The sequence below is a fragment of the Peromyscus leucopus genome, chromosome 23, assembly GCF_004664715.2.
Source record: "Peromyscus leucopus breed LL Stock chromosome 23, UCI_PerLeu_2.1, whole genome shotgun sequence".
Lineage (NCBI taxonomy): Eukaryota > Metazoa > Chordata > Mammalia > Rodentia > Cricetidae > Peromyscus > Peromyscus leucopus.
In genome coordinates, this window is record NC_051082.1 from 4,881,047 (window position 1) to 4,895,154 (window position 14,108).

Sequence of the window (14,108 nt, forward strand, 5' to 3'; positions counted from 1 at the left end):
GCTCCTCACATGTCAGTTCCTCTGCCTAGGAACAGGAAAGCCAAAGGCAGCAGCGGAACGCCATTCAGCCAGGGCTTAGGATCTGAGGGTGTCCACCACGGCGCTCCCTCCAAACACACACACAGGGCCTGGGCCCAGCCTCTGCCCCCCCCCCCACTGCAGCCCTGCACAGTTCCCCTCTGTCTTCCTGAAATTCGGTGATACAATGGCGAATGCCATGTCAGAGCTGGACATGCCTGGCTCGTGCCGACAGGCGCTGTGGTGATGTGACCGGCCTCTGGGCCGCACCGAAAACCCCGAGTTAGCTTTGCCCAGTTCATCCCACAGGCCCTCGGGGGGCCCGCGCAGCAGCCCCGGCGCCCGGCCGTGACTGGGTTCTCGCCGTGCTCTTCCCCACAGGTGGGAGCTGGCGGCCGCTGAACTTGTGCTCTGCGTCTTCTTCCCTCCGTGCCAGGTCTCCTCAAGCGGGCGTTTCAGAAGTCGGCTTCGGTCCGGAACATCCTCCGGCCTGTCGGGGGCCGGCGCGTCGACTCGGCGGAGGTGCAGAAGGTCTGCAGCATCTGTGTCCTCTACCAGACCTCGCTGACGACTCTGACCCAGATCCGCCTGCAGATCCTCACAGGTCAGACCCCGGCCGGGCCCTGCGCCCACCTCCAGCTGGCGGGCAGCGTGTCCGAGAAGCCGGCTCCAGAGGTGGATGTGGAGGTGGGTGGGCGCCTCTGAGCTGTTGTCAGAGGTGGGCCAGCCTCTGGTAGCTCTGCCAGCCTGTGGTAGCCCTGCTGTCTGGTCCCCTCCCTAGCTCTTCAGTTACGAAGCTCTCTTTCCCGAGTAGAGCAGAGACAGGAAGAAGCCATAAGCAGCAGCACTTGCACCATCCTGTCCCAGCAGTGGGCCTCTGGGCCCTTGTGCGCACACGCAGTCAGATGTCCTCAGACACACCTCTGTCTTACCTCTTCCGCCCATCCCTCATAAGCACTCATCCCGTCAGTTCTTCAGACCTCATTGTTCTCGGCTGCATCACACTCATCGCGTGGCTGTGCCCCACATTTCCTTTTTCAGCTGAGCAGGAAAGTCTTCTGTGCGGACAGAATTGGGGTCAGGGCTTTTACGGTGCGGCCCAGGCGTTGTTGGTATGACTTGATCCTCTGAGTCTAGAAGGACCGTTCTAGCCAGGCAGGCTGTTGGCTTCAGAAAGGGATAGAGACTACTGTTTGCTGCTGCCTGCTGCCTGCCCTTAATGCTTGTTTATCACTCCAGATAGCCAGAGCCTTGTCTGTGCAGGGCACGGAGGATGCAGGGAAAGAGACTGCCAGGCGCTCTGCCTGGGATGAGAGTCAGAGTCGGGCGGCCAGTCCGCAGGAGCAGTAGAGGCCGCTGAGTCCCAGGGAGGTGGCGAAGGTGGGCGGGGCCAGTGGCTGGACAAGAGCAGAGTCCCCCCACCTTGCACTGGCGCTGTTGAGGGTCACACGGTTCTCTGTGGAAGGTGTCACCCTGACTGAGACTTCCTCTCCGTGGCGGGGTGATGCCAGGTCATCCCCCTGGTGCCTAAGTGATAAAAAGGGAGCAGATGGCTCCAGGTGCGTGTTAAAGGTGCGTCTGTAGTTCTCACTGTTAGGTAGATTGTATCTGGGGCGGGAGGACTGGGGGTGACGTCACCTCTGCGGCCTGCGCACCTCTGCGGCCTCACTGCTGAGCTGGAGGCAGAGGAGGGCCTGGGGCGGCTCCCCAGGAGAGACTAGCGGGAGGAAGGCAGGGCAGGGGCTAGCTGGCGTTTCCAGCCCCCAGGACCTGAGAGCTTCTTGGGGGAGAGGATTCTGAGGTTACAAGTGTGTCTGTCTTTAAGGTGCGCTCACAACAAAACGGTTCTCCCGTGCGGAAGCCGCAGATCAGTAGTCTCTGGGCTCACACTCAGTGACAGTGACCTGGTCTTGCAGTAGAGCTGTACCACACCTTCCGCTCGCTTTCCCAAGTCTGTCCCCGCCTCCTGTGCCCACCTGTCAGGCTGTCACTGCCTGTGTGTGTCACCCAGGGACAGTCGCTTTCTTCTGGTAGTCAGTAAGACAGTTCATCTGTGCCCAGTGTGACGTGTGATCACCGTTTCTCTGTGTGTTTTTAAACTGGAAGGTTGCTGAACTCTTCGGTGTGTGTGATTTGGGTTGCACGCATGTGAACCCCTGTGTGGCCAGGATGCGGGACGTGAAGCAAGCGGCATCGGTCTTGTAGTCTCTCTGCCTCTTCACCGGCCATCAGCTCACTGTCCGCACCCTTAGGTAGCACTGACGAGCTCTCCCGGATTCCCACCCCAGGCAGCATCTTTCCCAGACAGGCTTCATCTCGTACTAACTCAGAGCGCCTCACCCACTGAGAGGTGGCAGGTAGGAGCAGGCCCTGCTGCTCTCCCGGCCGTCTTAGCTGTGTCTGCAGCATGCTGGAGCCCCGGCGCTGGCCGAAGGTGTGCCAGTCTGGCTCTGTCCAGGCCCTGCAGCCCCCGGGAAGCGGGTTAGGTTCCCATTGCACCTGTCGCTTGCCCCGAGGGTTCCTTTTGGAGAGTCTCTGCTGTAGTCATTCCTCGATTTCCTGGTTTTAGTATAGCGTCTCAGGAGCAGGTGGGAGGGAGCGCATCCAAGGGCAGTGAGCCTGCGAGATTGCTCAAGGCAGGGGTCTGCCCGTAGACCATGCCAGCCTTCACTCACGGTCATGGGACACAACCAGATTCGTTCTGTCCCTTCGTTCCTGCATCTGCTCTGTGCTGGCACCCAGTGTAGTAACAGTGTCAGGTAAACTTGGCCTCTTCTTATTTACCACGAAGGCCGAGCAAACAGCTGACCTGTGTGAATGCTCCCGTGACAAGTGGCTGAGTCAGAGTCGTGCCAGCAAGCCTCAGGCAGTCAGGGTGGCCGGCTGACCAGACCAGTTCAATAAAGGAAGTGCCAGACCGGGATGCACGCCATCTGTGTCTGGTCCTGAGTGCTGCCAGGGTGTGGCCGCTCTTCACTTAGTTAAACTCTGATCAATTTCATTTGTCTCAGGCTTTTACCCCCAGAGATCGCCTGGCCTGCAAAGCTTAAAACTACCTCTGCCCTTAGCAGGTTTCCCGACTTACAACATGGCCGCTCATCAGGGAGACCCAGGCTCTGGCTCTGACTCCAGCTGTAGGGATGGGGACAGAAACTGGGCCGTGTTCCGCTTCAGCTCCTCTTACAGGCAGGGCTGCGCCGGGCTTTGTGGGCGGGTGCTGCTCTGGAGCCTTGCAGAGCGGAGTCTGGTGCTTGTGAGCCTCCACCCAGGTCAGCTGCCTCTGCTGTTGGGACTCTCGGCGTGAGAAGCTCTCCCTGCCGGACCTTCTCTTGCACGCCGGTTTCAGGGCTGTGCTTTTCCACTGGAAAGGAAGAAAGAACGGAGCAGCTGGGGTCCCCACCTGAAGCTTGGGTTTCTCTCCTTTTCCAGGCCTTACGTACCTTGATGACCTGCTGCCCAAGCTGTGGGCCTTTATCTGTGAGCTGGGGCCCCATGGAGGGTTAAAGCTCTTCCTGGAATGCCTGAACAATGACACTGGAGAGTCCAAGCAGCTCCTGGCCATGCTGATGCTGTTCTGTGATTGCTCCCGGCACCTCATCACGTAGGTCGGCGTGGGCTGCGCGCCCTGGCTAGGACTCAGCGGGCCGTCAGCACCGTGGGGAAGCCAGTAACTGCACCCGTGTGGAGGGTCACTGTCAGAGCTGGCCAAGAGCTGGGCATGGTGATGCACGCCTGTACTGGCAGCTACTCGGGAGGCTGAGGCAGGGGAATCACTGGAGTGCTTAAGTTCCAAGCCGGCCTGGTCAACATAGCAAGAACCCATAACCCCTTGCCCCTCCCCCAAAGAATAGACGGCGTTCACAAAGCGTGGCCCGTACCAGGCGTTCAGCAGTTGCGGGGTCCTTTCAGGGCAGCGGCCGTGGCCGTGAGGGTCTCTGGAGATGTGTTCAGACCACACCCCAGCCGTTTCCTCACTGATAGGTAGATTACAGGAAAGCTGCAGACTCAGAACCCAGGCTGTAAAACCCGGGCCAGTCGTGTACTGACACCAGTTTCCTCGTCTATAAATGAAGTAACGCCAGCACCCGCCTCTGAGGCATTGGTCAGGATTGGAGATGATCAGTGCCGAGTGCTTGCAGCCCGGTTATCAGGCTGGCTCCAGACAGCAGAGCCGACCTTGCCGAGCGCCCTTTCCTCCTTGGTTAGAGGCAGCATCACCTACCGTGCAGACAGAACTAAGAGAAGGCATTATTTGGGACGCGCCAGGCACAGCCTGGGACAGTCCCAAGAATCTTGTGTCCCCTTCTGCACTTGCCGCTGTCTGTCCTCCACCCTCCCCAGGGGTCGTTGGGAAGATCTAGAACGGACCTCAAGCAGCGATGTTCAGACTAGACGACCTCGTATCCAGAGGGTTCAGGGACATGTCGCTGGCGACTGGGTGCCCTAGAAGAAGGGTCAACCCCTAGTGAGCGGGATGAACACCCTAATGGCTGGGGCAAGGCCGACCCAAGACTGAGCTGTACTCTAGAGCACGTGGAGAGGTTGCCATGAATTTTCAGTTGAGCTGTGTCATGTATTCATTCATTCATTCATTCATAATTCATACATTCATTCATTCTTTCAAATATTGATTCGCTCACAACCACCAGCTGCCACTGGTCTCTCTCCTAGGCGTGGGATGTGGTTTCACGGTGCTCCTCAGTGAGCGCCGACTCACTCAAGACGCCCTCCCACTCGGGCACGGGTGAGGCGTGACAGAATGTGCCACGCGCAGCTCACTGGGTAGGCCCCGAGTAGAACTGCTCTGAACAGTTCCACATCAGCAGAAGGTAGAAGGATTAGCGAGCCCCCAAGAGCCGTCTCCAGCTCGGGGCCGACTTGCTTCATCTAAACCCCAGCAGCTCCTCCCCGGCTTCTCCGAGGAGATCTTAGACGTCAGCGTTAGTCTGCAAGCCGTGCAGGATGTCTCTAGAAAAGCCAGTGTTCTCTTCACCTAGAAGCCAGTGAGGTCTCATCTGTCTCCTTTTCTCAGTGGAAAATTCTGAACACTTTTCTGCCTCACGCAGCATCCTCGATGACATTGAAGTGTATGAAGAACAAATCTCGTTCAAGCTGGAAGAGCTGGTCACCATCTCCTCCTTCCTCAACTCCTTCGTGTTTAAGATGATCTGGGATGGAATTGTAGGTGAGGTGAAGGTGTCCACCGTTCTTTGGTGCTGCCCCCCGGGGGCAGTCTGTCCCCTCAGCTGCGGGTGTCTCACCTTTGGTTACCAGAGGTGGGAGAGAATGCAGGTCTTCTCCCGGGGCTGGGTGAGCTCGTGAGACAGTGGTGTGGCTGCGGAGGCCTCTCTCTGCCGGCTCCTTCAGCCTGCGCACGTGGGGTTGTTCCTAGTGACGAGCTCTGCCCTGGAACGCCCTTTCTAGCTGCACTTTGGTTTCCATGGGCATGGAGCTGGTGCCCGTTCCCGCTGTGGGCCTGTCTGCTTTCTGACACGTTCTGCCAGTTCAGTACAGAGCTCCTTAGAGGAGAAGGGCCTTTGGATGGTGCATTCTTGGGGTGCAGCGTGAGTGGCTCCCCCGAAAGGTACCCAGGCCCTAGGGACATGCATTCTTGGGGTGCAGCGTGAGTGGCTCCCCGAAAGGTACCCAGGCCCTAGGGACATTTAGAGCACTCGCGAAGAGCCTGTGGTTCCACTGAGGCCGAGTACCAGAGCGCCACGCCGAGCGCTGCCCTCCAGCTCTGACCCTCCCGTTCGCCGCACAGAGAACGCCAAGGGGGAGACCCTGGAGCTGTTCCAGTCCGTCCACGGATGGCTGATGGTGCTGTATGAGCGAGACTGCCGGAGGCGCTTCGCTCCTGAGGACCACTGGCTGCGAAAGTGAGCTCGGGGCGGGGAAGGAAGGGCTGGGGAAGGGCTGGGGAAGCCCGGGGCCTCCCTCACGCCTGCAGCACGGGCGGCCAGCTGCTTGCACGCGCTCTTGGGGCGAAGGTCCTTCTCTCCTCTTGCACCCCACCCATTTGTCTGTGGAGAGCGCTGCTGTCCTGTGAGGCGCCTGTCTGGGTGTGTCGCGGAGCGGTCTCTTCGGCTCCACCAGTGTCACTCCAGTCAGTTGAAGGTGACAGGTCGCTCTCACCTAGGCCAGGAAGAGAGGTTCTCCCGACTGATGTGATAGTGACATTTATCAGCAGAATTACCCGAGTGAAGACTGCTTCCCGGTTTGGGGAGGCAGGCTGGGGAGCCCTGTGACAGCAGCTGAAGTCGAGAGCGTTCCTGTCAGTGACCTGTCACAGTTGTGACCCCTGAGCAGGGCCCTCAAACCCTGCCGGAAAGGGCTCTGTGGGCCAGACGGCTCTGCCCCAGCCATTCCCGCTGCTCGGGGGCCGTCCAGACAGCCACAGCCTGGGCACGTAGGACGAGCAGGCGTGGCTGTGTGCCCATAAGACGTCCACGGGAGGGAGGGCGGCCGCCACGCCTGGCCTCGTGCCCTGCGCTGCCAGCCTGCCCTAGAAAAGGCTTTTCCGGTTTTGGTGACCACGCCTGTGTCTCTCCTGAAGGGATCTCAAGCCTGGAGTGCTCTTCCAGGAACTCGACAAGGACCGCAAGAGGGCTCAGCTGCTCCTGCAGCACATCCCGCATGTTGTTCCTCACAAGAACGTGAGTTGACTCGGTACCTCCGTCCCTGTGTTGATTCTGGCTCCCCCGCCATTGTGAGTGGAGATGGCTGGGGGGCGTCACTCGTCTGCACATAGTGGTGGTCTTTCTGACTCAGGCAGCTTGTGCCATGTACTGGGGTGCAGACAGAGGAGGCGGGGTGACGTCAGGGGCCGTGAGGTGTGTGCTGTGTAAAATCGCAGCACGTGGACCTCATGGAGCCCTGGGGAGGAAAAGGGGTCAAGAGAGGGTTCCCACATGGTGGCAAGAGAGCACTAGCCCCAGCAGATTGCCCTCTGACCTCCACACGGCAGCATGACAGACACCCACACAGTCACCTGCACACACAAACAAGTAATTAGTTGATTTTTTAAGTGAAAAATAACTTTAATTAAAAAATAGTCAGCCAGGCGGTGGTGGCACACGCCTTTAATCCCAGCACTCGGGAGGCAGAGGCAGGCGGATCTCTGTGAGTTCGAGACCAGCCTGGTCTACAGAGGGAGATCCAGGAAAGGCGCAAATCTACACAGAGAAACCATGTCTCAAAAAAAACAAAACAAAACAAAAACCAAACAAACAAACAAAAAGTCAATCATCTCCCATTGATACACTCTCTCATTGCTCGAATTTCAGTTTAGATTTGCATAAAATTGTTATGTGAACTTTTAGATCTGCTGTGTGAGATTTAAAGTAACTTTTTAACTTAGATTCCCCTGCATCTAATCAGTAAGTATTTTCTAATTCATGAAAAGTGGGATATTCACTCTGCTGTAACTCAGAAACAATAAAAAAAAAAATGATATATTCAACTCAGAGAGAAATGAGGGGCCGAGCTTCAAGGCCTGGGACAAGAGAGAGTATGAAGGATGGGGTCGGAAATGAAGCCAGAGCCTTGGGAAGCATGGCTGGTCTCCTGAGGCTGGTCCAGAACAGAGGCCCTGCTCAGAGCTGGGCTTCAGAAAGATGGCTCTGGCCATGATGTGAGGACTGGCCAGAGCAGTCAAGCCAGAGGAGAAGGGTGACCGAGTCCACAAGGTACACTAGCCAGCAAGAAGGGCTGGAGGTGGAAGCGGGGTCTCTGGCTGGGAGAGCCACCCCAGCTTAGGGAACTAGACAGAGGCAGGTCTGTGAGCAGCAGAAAGAGGTGGGCGACAGGGGTCTGTCTGCTGGGCAGAGGTGGGGGGCAGGGGTTCATCAGAGAACCCGGAAGAGAGAAGGAAGGAAAGCAGGGATGTGTGGTCACTTCTGGGGCATGCGCAGGCCTTGGGAAGGGTCAGCACTGTGGTAGGAGCATCCGGGGTGTGCTGGACACTGGGACAGTACTGTGCCCCCTCAGAAAACCCTCCCTTCTTTCCTCCCCCAAAAGATACATATTTAGGAAAGAACAAAAATGAAGGGTTGGTAATTCTCACTCTTTTTTTTTTTTTTGATTTTTCGAGACAGGGTTTCTCTGTGTAGCTTTGCGCCTTTCCTGGGACTCACTTGGTAGTCCAGGCTGGCCCTGGAACTCACAGAGATCCGCCTGCCTCTGCCTCCCGAGTGCTGGGATTAAACGCGTGCGCCACCACCGCCCGGCTGTAATTCTCACTCTTAGACACGGAGTTCTCACTGCTCCCTGACTGATTTTAACACTTTGAGTCACTGTTCATTCTGCCTGAGCCAGGGACGTGGCTGCTTACACTCTTGCTTCATTGACAGGGCCTCAGGAATGAGGGAACCTCCTGGAGATTACCCAGTCAAGTGTGCCATCCCTGAGAGATCGCACACGCACACTCACACAAATGCACGTGCATGCGCGCACACCTCCGCTTGGCGAAGCCCGCCATGCTGTGCCTTCCGTGTTCTCTAAGGGACGGTGCAGTCCTCCTCACCGTTAACCCTTAACTCCTCACCATTAACTGCCTCCTGCTTGGTAATGTCTGCCCTCCGACTTTGAACAGCCCCCAAAAGGTGGTGTCTCCAGTCTGAGGTTGAATCTCCTAAGATTCGCAGTGGCTACCATCTGCCTTGTGAGTCTTGCATTTTCTGCAGGCCAGGGTGGCATGAGGTAGGGCAGGCAGCTGGGAAGTGGGGAGGTGACCTGTGAGTGAACTCTGGCTTGAACTTGGGCCCACTGTCCTGGAGAGAATGGTCCTCACTTAGGTGTCTGCTGGGCTCACTGAGGCTTCCCAGCCTCTTAAACGGTGGGTAAGGTTGCCTTGACCCTCTTTCCATGCCCCATGGAAATCTAGAGCCCAGTCCGGGCTGCCTATGGTTCTGAGAGGCCTGTATCTGCAGCTCCGCTTCTGGGAACAATTGCTGTCCACACTTACAGGTGGCCCTGCTAGAGAGTTGGAGTCGTAGCCCCAAATGACTTAAAGACTGTTTCTCCAGCTGCTGAGGAAGGGAGAGGTGGGGGCGGGCCACTGGGCCCCCCTCTGTCTGCTCCCTCCCTCACGATCTTGGAACCTCAGAACTTTGGATGGGATGTGGAGCATGGTCCTTTTTCTTACTTCCGGGTACATTATGGAGGGGCAGTCCTTCCACTGAGTACCTGTGCTGTCTTGGAAGTCACTGGCAATTGCTTTTTCTCTTAAAGACTGTTTTTCCTTGATAGAGGTAATACAAGGATGAAGTGAAATGGAGTGTCATTGTTACTGTTTTTATCAAGTTTTGCTATTTTTCCCCTCCCTGCCTCCGAACCTCCCCTTTCCCTCTTCCCCATCCTGCACCTGCTATGTATATATTTAAATCTAGACTCCACGTGTGGAAAAAAATGCCTTTGTCCACATCTGGCCGAGTTCGCTTAGCATGATGGTCCCCACGCCTACCCGTTTTCCTGCAGATGATGTGATTGCATCCTTCTTTGATGCCGGATAGATAGAATTGCACTTGTTTTGTGCATGTCCATCTAGGCTGGTCCCATGTGGGTACTGAGAACCAGACCTGGGTCCTGAGAGTAACAAGTGCTCTTAAGAGCTGGGCCCGCCTTCAGCCCCAGCTCCGCGTTTGAAACACAGCTGTGGCTGCTGCGTGTGCTCAGTCAGCTTCCCGCACTGGGATGCCGTGGTCCCTGGCCTGTGTTCTCCATACTCACTGAAAGGCCTTTGCCTGGGCTCAGTGGCCTGTGCACTTGCTCCGGGCCGCTTGGGAAGCTGAGAAGATGCCTTGAGACCAGGAGAGAGAAACCAGCCTGAGTAACATAAAGGCCCGAGTCTCTTAAATAAAATAAAGGTGCTGGTCAGAATCCTGGGGCTGAGGAGATAGGTTCTCTCTGAGTGCTGACTGGAAACCTCCTCGGGCAGGTCTGAGGACCCAGGATGCAGACAGAAAGGCCTAGGATCTGTGCACTGTAGGCTCATTTCTATATCTGACAGTGGGAAAGATTGCCTTTGAATGGTGTTTGTGTCTGAAGTCCGTAGTATTGATTTCCCTTAGAGCAGGCACATCTGTAGAAAGCAGCCCGCGTGGCTGGCCGTGCCCCTGGGCTTCTGAGATGGCCGCTGACGACGTGAGATTGGGTTTTGATTGGGCCGGTCCTGGCTGGACTCCAGCTGTGGCCCGCATCTCTCTCTGAAAGGGCTGTCTCCGTGCAGGGTTAGCTGTATTTCTCGTTCCCAGAGGTTCTTGGGAACACTCACTGTTCTCACAGGACACCTCTGCACTACAGCACGCAGGGCGTCCTGTTCTCACTCCATCTCAGTTGACTTGAATGGTGGTCATTTTGTAGGGTGGATTTTGGTTTGGTTTGGTTTGGCATTAGTTGTTAACCGTTTCTGGTCCACCTTTGCTCATTTCAGAGAGTTCTCCTGTTCCGAAATATGGTTACCAAGGAGAAGGAGAAGCTGGGGCTTGTGGAAACCAGCTCTGCCTCCCCTCACGTCACGCACATCACTATCCGAAGGTCCCGGATGTTGGAGGTGAGTGGCCACCTCCAGAGAAGAGTGCTCTGTGGGGTGGATCTAGTGGGTGCCTGCTGCTCTCAGACCCTCTTGTCACGCTGTGGTATGAAAACTCAGAATGAGGCTCTTAGAACAGGAAGGGACGTTTAGCCAGTCAGCTTCAGAGTAGCCGCTCAGTCTAGCGTGTGCTCAGGGCTGGGGGTCTTCAGTGACTTCCTTTGCCCTGTGAGGGCCCCTGGGAAAACAGACTCCTGACGCCTCTGTGAGACAAGGTCAGGAGCTCAGTGCAGTGAGCGTCCCTCCTTCCTCGGGTCTGTGCTGACTCCGTTGTCCTGGTCAGCCTGTCCCCAGCCTCGGTTTTGAGGGCGCGGTGCAGACAGTGCGGCATTACCCCGCCTGGGTCACACAAAGTCTCTCAGGGCAGAGCTCAGGCCTCTGTAGATACAACAGGAGATTCAAGCTGGCACCTCTAAGCCACACCCTGTCCAGGGTTGCCACTCGGTGTGGCCACTTCACAAGTTAGAAGTGGGTGCCCTGTCCTTAAGCACGTAGCCTCTGGGTCACATTTTCATGGTGTCTTGATGTGTTTTGAGGTGAGCGGAAAGTCCGTGGAAGGCTGCCACAGAGGCGTGTCCTCTGTAAAGCAGAGGTTTAAACCTCCTCCCGACTATTGGTGTTGGGGACAAGCCACAGCCTTTCTTTTGGGTTTTGTTGTTGTTGTTTGTCTTTTCGAGATAGGGTTTCCCTGTGTAGCCCTGGCTGTCCTAGAACTTGCTCTGTAGCCCAGGCTGGCCTGGAACTCACAGAGATCTGCCTGCCTCTGCCTCCGGAGTGCTGGGGTTAAAGGTGCGCGCCACCACCGCCTGGTCAAGTCTTCCTTCTTAGAGGGCTGAACTAGATTCACTTGTCATGTCTCAGACCTCTGTCTGTGCTGTCCATACTTTCTCACCTGCGTTTTCTGCCTGTGCGTGGTGGCCACGTCACCAGCCCCCCGCGTGGCTGTGGCCCAGCGGCCTCGCCGGCAGCATGGGTGCCGTTTATGACACTGCTTACTGGAGGTTTTAGCTCCCGGGACCTGGGGGGGTCTCAGGAGCTGTCCAAACAGTAGCGTGTACAACCGTCGGTGTTCTCACCGTCTTAAAGGTAAGGCTCTAGAGGGGTGGGTGGCTTAGTGGTAGGACCCCGCCTAGCATCCGTGAGGCCCTAGGTACCATCCCCGGCACTGACCAGACCACAGAAGTCAGGTCATGGACGACGAGCAGGCTTGGCCGGCTGTGCTGCTGGCTGTGAGCACTGGTTTGTGTGCTACACGAGGGAAAGACCCTCCGTTCCACTGTGCTCTCAGACGTGGTCCTCTCGTCTGTCAGCCTCCGCCAGGCAGCGGCTGCTCTTAGCTAATATCAACTAAGATGTCAGCTGGGGTCTGGCTTCGGCGTCGGGGAAATGGGTGGGTGAGAGGGTGGCATGTCAGTCACCCCAAAGACATACATCTGCTCGTGTCTCTTGACTTGCCACGTGGACAATGTGAGTGTTGTTTTTATCTAAATCTCGATCATTCGATTTACCAATAGACTCGGGAGCCAGATGCTGGGGGGAAAGCCCGCAAGCTCAGAGAGGCAGAGAAAGCACCCTGCTGACCTTCCTTCTCAGCCCGCATCCCTGAAAAACTTCCCCCTCCACCGTCCCAAACAAAACTCCTCAAACTGATTGTCCCTCCCCTACTTCCTGTGCGTCTCTCCGTCCCCCGACTCCCTCTTACTCTCTGTGGTGGCCACTTCCTGTCAGCTGGTTGCTTGCTGCGCCTCTTGACCTATGGCTGACTTTATTTAATCTGTTTACAATAAACAGAAAGTTCCTGGATTAAAGGTGTGTGCTAGGCTGAGCCACACCACAACTGGAAAGAGATTTTTCCAGTGATAAGGCAGTCTCAGGTTCAAAGTGTAATCAAATATCCTGTAACATGTGAGTTCCAGAGGACTTTGAATTTTCAAGAGAAGACCCCTAAGTTCAGGGTCTGTGTAAAGCTTCAGCTCTGTTACGTTGTGAACTAATTAAATTTTGTCAGGTGCCTCGAGGGCCAGGTTGTGGGCACCATGTAGCCTCTGCTCTGCCTCTAAAGCTTGTCTGTGTTAAAGTGTCTCCAGCACTTTCCTCATCAGACCTGGGTGTAGCTGCCAGTCTCTGGGGTCTCAATCCTCCCCCATCAGCTACGGCCGGCACCCACCTCCTGGAAGACTCAGGAGGTGTGGACTGCGCTGTGCTGCGTGCTGAGGGTGGGGCCCCTTGGCTCCTCCCTCAAGTGCCGCTGCTGAAGGGAGGTCCCCTGCACCAGCTCCGCAGGGCTGAAGTCCCTCGGGGGTCACAGGAGACAGTCTCTGACTTAGGAAGCCCGCTTTCCTCCTTGCCTCCCATGAAAGCAAGCGTACTTTGTGGTGACCTACCTGAATTACAACGTGAAAGGCTCGTTTACTCTACCATCCCAGTTCTCACGAGCCCGGGGTCTGGGTGCCCAAGGCCTTTGCTTGCTGTGGACACAGGGGACATCAGGAAGCTGATGATACCTCACTGTTCTGGACCCTGACGTCCTGGCGTGGACGTGAGGCCACGCTTCTGGTGGATGTTGCCATCCTGCACAAACAGCCCTTTCTTCAGGTCAGCCATCATTAGTCAGGACTGGGGGAAGCTCAGACATGCTCTTCTCCAGCCCTTGCCCCTCACCCCTGGCCCTGTCAAAGGCAGAACCGAGGCCACGTAAACCTAGACTTTGAGTCTAGCCCCCTCTGGTACTGGTGACAGCCTGGCCTGGTGGCCAGACCTGGCTCACCATCCTCCACTTCGGCATGGTGTGACGCCTGAGGACGCTGACTCCGTCCTGTGGAGCATGGGTGTGGCCCTCACGTAACCACAGCAGTGCCCACAGGGCGGGGGCATCAGAGGAGGCAGGTGGCACATTCCTCTTACAACCTCTTGAAGAGGGTGGTGTGGCTTAGATCAAGCAGGAATGAGTCTACATCGCCTGAGCACCGTCACGTGCTGGCTCGGGAGGTCACATGTGCCACCCCATTAAATCCCCAAATCCACACCTGCTGCCAGGACTCGAGACAGAACAGCGAAGTCGTCAGGTACCAGGAGCATGCTGGAGGCCTCTGCCCGTCCTCTGGGTCCTGCCCAAGCGCCGGTTCATGGTGTTGAGTGCCGCCGCCGCAGCTGCCTAAAAACTCACTGGCCGGTCCCCTTAACTGTTCTCAGGTCGGGTGGGTTTGCTTGGTTTCCAGGCCTGGGCTCCTCTGTAACTCAGGCTGGTCTCCGACTCACAGCCATTCTGCCTCAGCCTCCTGAGTGCGTGTGCTCACTTTTCTCACGTGTGTGCCCACAGCTGGCTTCCTGTTCCCACAGGTGCCCAGGGACTATGGTCATTCTCCCTTGACTCACCAACCTAAGAGTGCCTCTGCCAGGAGGCAGAGACACCACAGGAGGGAATTTCTGTATCACTAAGCATGACAGAAAGGCAGCGGGGGTACCCCAAAACAGGGCTCCTGTACTGCTGGGTTGTTCA

At 56.6% G+C, this 14,108-nt stretch overlaps 1 protein-coding gene across 1 annotated transcript in view; it reads left to right on the forward strand.

Moving 5' to 3' along the window:
- The window catches only part of Ube3b (ubiquitin protein ligase E3B), a 43,794-nt gene that overhangs the window by 17,149 nt on the left and 12,537 nt on the right, over positions 1–14,108 (forward strand). The window contains exons 13-18 of the mRNA XM_028854750.2: positions 455–622; positions 3,448–3,619; positions 5,085–5,203; positions 5,783–5,897; positions 6,575–6,674; positions 10,451–10,570. Coding sequence (XP_028710583.1) covers positions 455–622; positions 3,448–3,619; positions 5,085–5,203; positions 5,783–5,897; positions 6,575–6,674; positions 10,451–10,570 — 794 coding nt within the window. The remainder of the gene's footprint in view (positions 1–454; positions 623–3,447; positions 3,620–5,084; positions 5,204–5,782; positions 5,898–6,574; positions 6,675–10,450; positions 10,571–14,108) is intronic.